Source organism: Anomaloglossus baeobatrachus, chromosome 2 (assembly GCF_048569485.1).
Source record: "Anomaloglossus baeobatrachus isolate aAnoBae1 chromosome 2, aAnoBae1.hap1, whole genome shotgun sequence".
NCBI lineage: Eukaryota > Metazoa > Chordata > Amphibia > Anura > Aromobatidae > Anomaloglossus > Anomaloglossus baeobatrachus.
The window spans coordinates 261,490,675-261,502,767 of NC_134354.1; the positions used below are offsets into that span (position 1 = coordinate 261,490,675).

General features: G+C 42.7%; 1 protein-coding gene across 1 annotated transcript in view; it reads right to left on the bottom strand.

Annotated features, from left to right (window-relative positions):
• LOC142291335 (plasma membrane calcium-transporting ATPase 4-like) overlaps positions 1-12,093 on the bottom strand; it is a 306,647-nt gene that overhangs the window by 34,434 nt on the left and 260,120 nt on the right. Inside the window, 2 exon segments of the mRNA XM_075335801.1 lie at positions 8,427-8,638; positions 11,412-11,625. Of these exon segments, the coding sequence (XP_075191916.1) occupies positions 8,427-8,638; positions 11,412-11,625 (426 nt within the window).

The window sequence follows — 12,093 nt, forward strand, 5'->3', positions numbered from 1 at the left end:
ACCCCGCCCCTGCTGTGAGGTCGCCGGTTGTTGCTGAACGTCCTGGGCCATTTTTTAGTTGTTGCTCTCCCGCTGTGAAGCACACATCGCTGTGTGTGACAGCGACAGAGCAACAACTAAATGTGCAGGCAGCAGGAGCCGGCTACTGCGGACTCTGGTAACCACAGTAAACATCGGGTAACCAAGAAGCCCTTACCTTGGTTACCTGATATTTACCTTCGTTACCAGCGTCCGCTGCTCTCAGCTGTCAGTGCCGGCTCCTGCTCTGTGCACATGTAGCTGCAGTACACATCAGGTAATTAACCCCATGTGTACTGTAGCTAGGAGAGCAAGGAGCCAGCGCTAAGCAGTGTGCGCGGCTCCCTGCTCTGTGCACATGTAGCTGCAGTACACATCAGGTAATTAACCCCATGTGTACTGTAGCTAGGAGAGCAGGGAGCCAGCGCTAAGCAGTGTGCGCGGCTCCCTGCTCTGTGCACATGTAGCTGCAGTACACATCAGGTAATTAACCCCATGTGTACTGTAGCTAGGAGAGCAGGGAGCCAGCGCTAAGCGGTGTGCGCTGGTAACCAAGGTAAATATCGGGTTGGTTACCAGATATTTACCTTAGTTACCAAGCGCAGCATCGCTTCCACGCGACGCTGCTGGCTGGGGGCTTGTCACTGGTTGCTGGTGAGCTCACCAGCAACTCGTGTAGCCACGCTCCAGCGATCCCTGCCAGGTCAGGTTGCTGGTGGGATCGCTGGAGCGTCGCAGTGTGACATCTCACCAGCAACCTCCTAGCAACTTACCAGCGATCCCTATCAGGTTGGATCGTTGTTGAGATCGCTGGTAAGTTGTTTAGTGTGACTGGACCTTTACTCTACATTTTACAGTCCTAAAGGTCCAGTCACACTAAGCAACTTACCAGCGATCCCAACAACGATAGGGATCGCTGGTAAGTTGCTAGGAGGTTGCTGGTGAGCTGTCACACTGCGACGCTCCAGCGATCCCACCAGCAACCTGACCTGGCAGGGATCGCTGCAGCGTGGCTACACGAGTTGCTGGTGAGCTCACCAGCAACCAGTGACCAGCCCCCAGTCTCCTAGTTACAGCACACATCAGGTTAATTAACCCGATGTGTGCTGCAGCTAAATGTGCACAGAGCAGGGAGCAGCGCACAATGCTTAGCGCTGGCTCCTTGCTCTCCTAGTTACAGCACACATCGGGTTAATTGCCTGATGTGTGCTGCAGCTAAATGTGCACAGAGCAGGGAGCAGCGCACACTGCTTAGTGCTGGCTCCTTGCTCTCCTAGTTACAGCACACATCGGGTTAATTACCTGATGTGTGCTGCAGCTACATGTGCACAGAGCTGGAGCCGGCAGCACAGGCAGTGAGAGCGGAGGAGGCTGGTATCAAAGGTAAATATCGGGTAACCAAGGACAGGGCTTCTTGGTTACCCGATGTTTACATTAGTTACCAGCCTCAGCAGAAGCTGGCTCCCTGCTCACTGCACATTAGTTGTTGCTGTCTCGCTGTCACACACAGCGATCTGTGCTTCACAGCAGGACAGCAACAACTAAAAAATGGCCCAGGACATTCAGCAACAACCAACGACCTCACAGCAGGGGCCAGGTTGTTGCTGGATGTCACACACAGCAACATCGCTAGCAACGTCACAAAAGTTGTTCGTTACCAGCGATGTTGCTAGCGATGTTGCTTAGTGTGACGGGGCCTTTACTTTTAGGTCTGATTATCTTAAAAATAGAGAGAAAGGACTGTATCAGTTCACAACCTAATTTGGATCATCAGACAATTTAACCGGTTAGTTATCTGGATAGGTGTCCAGGCGACCATCAATGTTTCTTATTAGTGGAAAGGTAAGAGACTGATAGATTCACAAGTGTATCGAAGAGGACAGAGGTCCAAACTTAAAAAGTACAGATAAGACTTACTTAAGATGTGATAAACACTGTTAATTTATGTAGCAACAATTACAAACCCTTAATATTTTACTTTAGAATGAACTGAAAAATGTACACGTGGCAATGGAAACCCACTATTTACCATCACATATTTATATTGTGGGACATATCGGTAGCTGTACACCGGTTAACAGTATTCAGAAATAAAAATCCTAAAAATAATGAAAATGTTCTGGAAAACAATGATGAACCATAACTTTATATTTTGTTGCACAACCTGGTGAGGCAATTACTGCAAAGAAACGATTTCTGCAATTCTCAATGAGACTTCTGCATCTCTCCACAGATTTTTGGCCCTCTCCTCATGAGCAAACTGCTCCAGATGTCTGAAGTCTGAAGGGTGCTTTCCCCAGACGGCATGTTTCAGCTCATTCCACAGATGTTCAATAGGATTTAGATCAGGGCTTATAAAAGGGCACTTCAGAATAGTCCAATGCTTTGCTCTTATCCGTTCTTGGATGTTTTTAACAGTGTTCTGAGTCATTATCTCTTTGGGAGGACCCATGACTTCCAACAGATGACAAGATTTCTGACACTGGTCAACACATTTCAGTCCAGAATGCCTTGATAGTCTTGAGATTTCATTGTACCCTGCACAGATTCAAGATAACCTGTGCCAGATGCAGCAAAACATAATCGAACCTCCTCCATGTTCTTTTCTTTATAGGTTGCATTTTTTCATCTGTGAACATAGTGCTTATGTGACTTACAAAAAGACCCAGTTATGACTCCTCCATCTAAAGAACAATCTCTAAGGCTATGTGCACACTAGGCGTTTTTACCCGCGGATTTACGGCGGAAATTTCTTGAGAAATGTTTGAAATCTTCTGCAGACATTTCCCAGCAAAACCTATGGGAAAAAAAAATAGCTGTGCGCACACTGCGTTTTTTTCTCAAGAAAATTCTTTGTGAAGATTTTCTTGAGAAAATTTCTTGAGAAAATGAGTATGTCACTTCTTTTCCGCAGGTACCTGTGGAATACCCCCGGTATTTCACTCCATTCACTGTAATGTAATCGCAAAATACCGGGGGGTATACCGCAGGTAGCAAATGATGTCACACTCCCTGGACGCCGCACAGAAGCACTTCCGTGTGACCTCCAGGTGCCCATGCAGTCTGTGTCCCGCTCCGGCCCCGCGACTGCCCGCCCTGCAGTGTCAGTGTCTGCCCGCAGTATCAGTAGCTTGTCACCCTGCAGCGCAGGCAGACACTGACACACAGCAGTGTGTGCAGCCGTGGGGATAACGGGCGCTGCTGTCAGGAGGTGAGATGAAATCATTACCTGCTGTGACGATCTCCTGCCTCCTGACGTCACCGCGGTCACTGCCGTCTATGCCCGTGGCCCGAGACTGTCACTGGCGGTGACGTCACGGGCTCTCGCGATACTGCTGAGAACGCGGCGGGCATAGAAGGCAGTGACAGCGCTGATGGCAGGACTGCAGGAGATCGTCACAGCAGGTAATGATCTCATCTAACCTCCTGATGGCAGCACTCGGCATCCCCTGCAGTGACATGGGCTGACCTACTGATGTTAGCTCAGGTTACTGCATTACTCTCCCAGCCAATGGGGAACCTTCTGTTCTTCATTGACTGGGACAGTAACTATGGTATGGATCGTCCTGGGACCCCCCCGCTTATTGGATTACGCCAGACCCGAATTTGATTGTTCTTGTCAATAAATTGGTGAAAGAGGGAATGTGGGGAGTGTTTTTTCAAATAAAACTTTTTTTTGTTGTCTATTTTTTATTTATTACTGACTGGGTTGGTGATGTCGGGTATCTGATAGACGCATGACATCACAAACCCCAGGGCTTGATGCCAGGTGACATTACACATCTGGCATCAACCCTATATATTACCCTGTTTGATACCGCACCAGGGCACGGGATGAGCTGGGGCGAAGCACCAGGATTGGCACGTCTAATGGATGCGCCACTTCTGGGGCGGCTGCAGCCTGCTATTTTTAGGCTGGGGAGTGTCCAATAACAGTGGACCTCCCTAGTCTGAGAATATCAGACCCCAGCTGTCCGCTTTACCTTGGCTGGTGATCCAATTTGGGGGGGGACCCCACGTTTTTTGTTTTAAATTACTAATTTAATGTAAAATAACAGCGTGGGGTGCCCTCTGTTTTGGAATACCAGCCAAGGTGAATCTGCCAGCTGTGGTCTGCAGGCTGCAGCAGTCTGCTTTACCCTAGCTGGCTACAAAAGATGGGGGGACCTCACTTTTTTTTTTAATTATTTAATTTTTGGCTAAATACAAGGCTAGGCACCCTTTAGTGCCACATGAAAGTCACTAAAGGGTGCCAGCTTAGAATATGCAGGGGGGTGAGACATTATATAGGTCTTTCTCATCTCTCTATCTATCTATTCATCTATCCATCTTTCCCTCTATCCATTATCTGTCTATCGATTATCTATATATTATTTATATTATTTATTGCAGTTCAGCATAAAAAAAACGCAGGGACCAACCTGCGGCAAAACCGCGTCAAAATCACGGCAAAAACGCATGCGTTTTTCTTGCGGGTTTGGTGCGGTTTTTTACCGCAGGTGCGGTAATCTTCAACTCCCAGACGTTTCTCAAGAAATTTTCTTGAGAAAAATCACTTTTCTAGTGCGCACATAGCCTAAGAAGCTTTGTGTCTTGTCAATATGCATTTTAACAATTCTCAGTCTCTCTTTGCTTTCAACAGTGGTTTCCCCTTTGGTTGTCTTCCAAGAAGTCCACTTTGAACAAAAGTGCAACGAATGGTGCAGTCTGACACTGATGTACCTTTACCTTGAAGTTCACCTCTAATCTCTTTCGAAGTTGTTCTTGGTTCTTTTACCATTTGTATTATTCGTCTCTTGAATTTGTCAGCAATTTTCTAATTGTGGCAAAGTCCACTGAGGTTGGCTATTGTCTCAGGCCTTAAAAGTGAAGGTGCCGCAATTTTTTTTGTATTAAAAATTATTGAATATATAATCAATTGTTTTTAATACAAAATTAAATACACTAACTTAACAGTCTTTTTTTAAATTACATTTTTTTTCCAGCCTCTGAGGGCTTCCATTTGCCGGTTATAACGAGACTTCTAGACCTCAAATATGGCAGCCCCTGTATACAGAAAACTTGGGTCGCCACTTGACCCTACCTCAAAAGGTCACAGCTCTGGGAGGAGATTGGCACCATTTTTGTGCAGCCCGCAGCTACTCTGCTGTGCGTGCCCAGTGCTCAGTACGTGTGGTGATTGGAAGAGCTGGAACACCATTGTGACAGGAGGAGGTTACGGTGTGTAAGGCTGACAGGAGAAGATGAGGGCAACGGAGGTCCGGGTTGAGTATCTGTGGCAATGGTAAGTGGTGATCGCAGCCTGAGATCACGAGTGCAGTACACTGTACAGCCTCTGCAGGAGGATGCACCTCACATGTGATACGTGTCTCTGGGGAGTATCCAATGCCCACCATCTGTGATACCCCCCATAGCCATGGATATAATGCCGATAATGTGTGAAACACAACCTTATGGTCATGTATCTAATGCTCACTATCTGTGATACTCCCAGAGCCATGTATCTAATGCCGATCATATGCGATACCTCCAGAGCCATATAGCTAATGCTCACCATCTGTGATACCCTCCATATCCATGAATCGAATACTCATCATGCGGGATACCCCTCAGAGACATGTATCAAATACTGATCATGTGTGATACACCCTGTATACACCATGTATCTAATGATACACCATGTATCTAATGGAGATGATGTGCAATATCCCCCTGAGCCATGTATCTAATGCCAATCATGTGTGATACACCCTCAGAGCCATGTTTCTAATGCTGATCATGGTGACAATGTGGGGCCATTATACTGTACACAGCACTATGAGGGGTCATTATACTGTACACAGCACTAGGTGGAACCATTATAAAGTATTGAGCACTATGTGGGGGCATTATACTGTATGGTGCACTATGTGGGGCACATTATACTGTAAGGTACACTATGTGGGGTGCTTATATTGAATGAAGCACTATCTGGGGCCCATTGTACTATATCCAGTACAATGCCCTGTATCTAATTTCAGCATTTGTTACTCTAATTATATCTATCTCCATCTTATAATACACCGAGCAGCACCAACTAACAGAATCAATGCTGCCAGCTGTCCTCTGTGACAGTCTACTTGTCAGTATCACTTTGCAGTCACCAACAAAATGGCTCCGCACTGTGATCATATACTTCATCCTCCTTTATCCTTTTGTAAACATCACACACATGTGAGCAGATCTAGCCCACATTTACTGCAGTTGTAACATGAGCTAGCAGTACACTAGATTTTCATGGCAAATTTCAGTAGCTACTCTCCTAGTGTTTAAAAGTGGAAAATATCAAACTTTTTTAAAATTATTTCTCACATTTTACTCCATTAAAATATAGATTTATTTTTTTTAAATGAAAACATTAATACTTTCCATTTTTCAACAGCACCTTCCTTTTAAACTTCTGAATTGTGTGTGCAACTGTAGTAACAGGAACATCAAGCTTTTTGGAAATGGTCTTATTGCATTTATCTGTAGCATGTTTCTCTATAATTTTCTATCTAACCTCCTGAGACAACTCTCTCTTTAGTAAATGTTCATTGTAGTAAACACCATGATACTAAATAGCACAGTGATAATTTTTCACCCTCTAAATAGGCAGAATGACGGATTACAAGTTTGTTGACACATGTGAATTACAGGACACATCTTATTATCACATGTCCCATGGTCAAATTATGGTACATTTTTTCTACGGGTACCATCATTTTTGTCCAGGTCATTTTCATTTTTTTTTCTGTTTAATACAATTCAAAAGCAATGTCTGAATTGATATTCAGTGAACTTAAACTAAAATTTACTTTTGTTTAGATCATGTTATTTCAGTGACTATTGTGGGTTATTCTCTGCTTAGAAGGGATTTAACAGATGCCAGGATATTATAAGACATAGTGGCCAAAGTTAAAATTACAAAAGGTCATATTTATTTTATATAAGTTCCAATATGCAAAAAAAATAAAATAATATACGTTTACTCTTTGTCTGCTAAGGAAGTAAGGTTATATATCCTTGCAAGGCGGAATATTAGCAGCCAAGAACAGAAGAGATATGACCTTGGAAAGAAAGTTAAAATTCTACAATAAAATAATCTGCAACCTAGGGCTTGTTCTGAAGTTCAGACTTCTAAGTGTTGTTTCTCAGGTTACATCTCAATTAGAGATGCAATCCAAGTCTTGTTTTAAAGATCACATTCCTTGATGGCAAGTTTTTAGACACCAATGTATATTTTTTACATTTATAAAAATAATTCCTGTAAGTCAAAAAGTTACATGAAGGTGGATATGGCTGTCAACTGCAGAGTTAGGCAGGCTTTACACGCTGCGACATCGCTAGTGATTGCTAGTGAAGTCGAGTGCGATAGCACCCGCCCCCGTCGTGGATGCGATATTTGGTGATTACTGCCGTAACGAACATTATCGCTACGGCAGCTTCACACGCACATACCTGGTCGGTGACGTCGCTGTGACCACCAAACAATCCCTCCTTCAAGGGGGAGGTGCGTTCGGCGTCACAGCGACGTCACTAAGCGGCCGGTCAATAGAAGCGGAGGGGCGGAGATGAGCGGGACGTAAACATCCCGCCCACCTCCTTCCTTCCGCATTGTCGGTGGACGCAGGTAAGGAGAGGTTTGTCGTTCCTGCGGTTTCACACGCAGCGATGTGTGCTGCCGCAGGAACGACGAACAACATTGTACCGGCAGCAGCAGCGACATTATGAAAAGGAGCGACGTGTCACCGATCAACGATTTTTGACGTTTTTGCGATCGGTGATCGTCGCTACTAGGGTTTACACTCTGCGATGTCGGTAACGACGTGACCCCGACGACATATCGTTACCGATGTCGCAACGTGTAAAGCCCGCCTTAGGTTGCCTAGTTTCAGCAAATATATAGGATGTAAATTGTCTTTTAAAGTTTGCAATGCCTGAATTTTATAGGTTTCTAGTGCAATAAAATCTTTATAACAGACTTTTAACCTTTATAGTTCTGGTGAAGCCCAATTTGATGCAAAAAACTACATAAAAAGATGTATGCTTATATAAAGTGCCAAATGCTGTTTTGACATTATGCCAGGTGTCCATTTTTAGAAAATATATGGGTATAAAGGCGCAATGTGATTTTGATATTTTCTTTATACAGGTCAATGCTATAAAATGTTCTAGCTAGCAGAGGTGCAAAATATAAACCCCTCCCCTGCCCATCCCCACCCCGCAAAAAAAAAAATAAAATCCCTCTGTCAGCAAAGCTAACTTGACTGTCAGTGTATAAGATGATCATAGAATACAATAAATAGAATAATAAATAAGTTTTAAAATACCAAAATTAGAATTTAAGGGTGTAAAAATGTGTTCTAATGGATTTGAGACTCAAATACCTGTGCTGCAAAAGTCCCCACAACAACTGCACAAAAGATGGGGTTTCGGAAGATATTCTCAAAAACATTACGTTCTCCGTGGATTTTTCGGGCGTTGATCTCATTAAAAAGTTGCATCATAACAAATGTGTTGAATACAATAGTGTAATGTTCTGAGGGAGGGGAATGCAGAGGTGAATTTCTTCCGCTGTCAATGTCAAAAAATGTCTCTCCTGTAAAAAAGGGGAAAAAAAAAAAAGGGAAATTTCATTGACTAAGTTTGTTACAATAATATTGGGTACTAGAGAATGCATATACCCCAATAAATATATAAAACAATCAACAATGAATGAAGCGTCAGTAAGGCTAATCTCATCAGTACATTTTCAATAAGTGGTGGAATTATTCTGTCTGATTCTTCCCATGTTTAGTTAACCGAATGTGCAATTCTTTCCCAATTTGTATATATTCAATTTGGTTCATGAACGAATATGACCAACAGAGGATGCTGCTAACAATTGCTGCTTTTGGGAAATCATGGTGGTTAAAAACTTAAAAGATAGACTAACTTGTACATTTTTTACATTAATTTGAAGAAAAAAAGTTGAAGAGTTATGTCCACTGCCCAATTAAATCCTGTTTTTACAAGCTAATCCGCCCGATCTTAAAATTTGCAGTGTTTATTTTCATTTAGTGCTAATAAATCTATCATTTTAACTCTATTACAGTAAAATGAAAGCGGTTAAGCTAATTATAATACTTTACTTCTTTAACCAAGGTAAATGCCAATGAGCATGAGAACAGTTTTCTTTGAAATGCCTTCTCTGGAATGCTTCTAAAATCTATTGTCAGATCATATGCAAAAGAAGGAGGCACTTATCAGAGTTAGGGACGAGCAGAAGTGCTCCTTAGGTCACATAAAAGGGTTGTCCTGTCTAAACTTATAAGTCTACAGTATCGCTATGTGACTGCAGACTTGTTAATCCTCACACTGCATGCAATGTGAAGATTCTCCAGTGTTGGATCCGGGAATGGCAGTCACATGGCTGCAAGTATGTGATGTATAGACTCCCACCCAGAATCTGTCTATGGGGGCACGGTCTTGCTCAATGCAAGTGTACTGAGTGAGGCTGCGCCCCTAAAGACGGATTCTGTCTCTGAGCATGCACATCACATACTTGTAGCCATGTGACTGTCATTCGCGGATGTGACACCGGAGAATCTTCACATCGCACTGTGCATGCAGCGTGAGGATTAACAAGTCTCCAGACACATAGAGATACTGTAGACTTGTCATTTTAGACTGGAAAACCCCTTTAAACCTACCAGACGTTTGTGAGCCATTTGAAGGTATACTCATTCATATTTCGGCCAAAAATTGTTGAATATTGAATATTATCTATATCAAATAAAATATGGTGTTTACTTTTTTCATGTAGGTTAAAACATACTATTTATTCATCTAGAGTACATGGGGGTTAAAGAAGTTTCACGAGAAAAAAAAAAAAAGGGAAATGTCTATAAATGTAGTTAGAAATGTATTTATAATCCGGAAATCACAATTGTTTTGTCTATAGAGGTCACCACTATAAAAATACGATGGCTGCCATCCTGATACACTGACAGATACCCGTCCTTGAATGTTACTACAGGGGGCAGTGAGCATGTGTTCCACTCCTATGACCAGGAGACTCCTATACCATGTAATGTACCATCATTCAGATAGACAAGGTGGACAGACGTCTGAGTGACCACATCTTACAGCACTCCTTGTATCTCCTGTAGTATTAGAGCAGCAAATCTTCCAACATATGACGAGATTGGGGGTGTGGGGGGGATGCTTCCTATTGCCCATGCTCACAGGAACCTGTCCTCACATAATAGGACAGGTATCCATCAGTGCAACATTTTAATTTTATAGTGAGGACCTCACTAAACAAAAACATTTGTGATTTGTTAATTATATATATTTTGAAAGTTTATAGTTTCCAGCTGGATTAAACTATAAAACATTACAATTTAGTGCCTTTTAATTTATTTGCTTGAGATATATGCATGTACATTATTTTTTGTGATATATTGGTGGAATTTTAATCCTAATGTTTTGTAATGGGTGATGTTAACTCTGTGTGCTGTTTCCAGTGGTTGACTTAGAGATGGACAGATCGATTCATGGGTCACTGGACAGAAGGCTCACAAATCTCTAACATTTCTGGATACCTAGAGTAGCTTTTGATTGTCCGGGCTGGTGTGAAGTCATTGTTATGACATGACATCGTTGTGGCATGACATTGTACCAGCCTGCCATCCAGCAGCCATAGAAATCTGACCTAGGGCTAAAGTCCTGTGAATCAATTTGCCCATCTCTAGTTGACATGTATTTTTATACTCCGCTACCAGGACATGCAAGCCAAGCCAAGAGATCAGACCATCTGCTATGACATATTTAATATGGAAACAAAAATATTTTAAGTTATGTCCTGGGTTATAGATAACCACTTCTTGATTAGAAGATTTCATCTCTCTGAAATCTAATGTTTCCCTTCCTCCTACAGATTGCCTTCCAGCGGAGATATGGCCAGAGAATGCTGAGGGTGAGCTGACTTTTAGTCTTTGTATGGTTTGAGAGCGAGCACTAAATTTTACAAATCTTTTCCCGTTAAATGATGTATTATTAGAACAGATAGCAGGTGCATGGTGTGGGCTCAGAAGTTGAGCCTATTTCGCACTGGGCAGATGCGTTTCACACCTGGCATCTACATTAAACAGCAGCAATCAGAGCTACAAGGTTCAGATTCAAAGGCTTGGAAACAATACAAAAACTATATAAGAATGATGTATAGTGACCAAACTAGAATAACACGTGGCTGGAAACCAAACAAGTAAATAAATTACCCTGCTATTTATATAATCTTTGCCAGGAGGACTAGATGTACAAGCCAAATGTAACAGACAGAAGTCCATAAAAAAATAGATCAATATATTCAAAAGGGGAACAATCCTGACCTGCAAAGAGCAGAGTGAAGATGATAGTCAACTGATACACAGCATGTCCCAAAATATTTTTCATCATAGTACGTGAGATGAGTGGCTTGTTGCGACCATATGGTTTACGGAGAAGTAGTGATTCTGTGGGAGGCTCGGTGGCAAGTGCAAGGGAGGCAAAGGTATCCATGATCAAATTGACCCAAAGCATCTGCACAGCTTTTAATGGAGAATCCTGCAAAAAAAAAAAAATGCAATTGAAAACAGTTAATCCAGGAAAGACTAAAAATGTGGTGCAACTAATGAACAATGCAGGGGAGTAGGATGGGGTTTAGGGTGTGCAAAAGAAAGCATGATAGAAATGTGTACATCAGGATTATAATTTTGGAGGAAGACTTGCCAATAATTGGCCAACGAACATTAAAGGGAACCTGTCAGGTGCAATGAGCACCCAGGACCACGAGCAGTTCTGGGTACATATTTCTAATCTCTGCCTAACTGTCCCTGTATACACCCTCATAGATAAAGAGATCTATAGAAAAAGTATTTCTAAAGATCTTATATCGTATGCTAATGAGCGAGGGGACTAGTCCACTGGGCGTTAGTTCCCCGGCCAGTTGCCCCGCATTAGCATTTTAGTACGCCCCTGTGGGTGTACTAACATGCTAATGAATACACAGCGTCACAGGATGATCTCACTCAC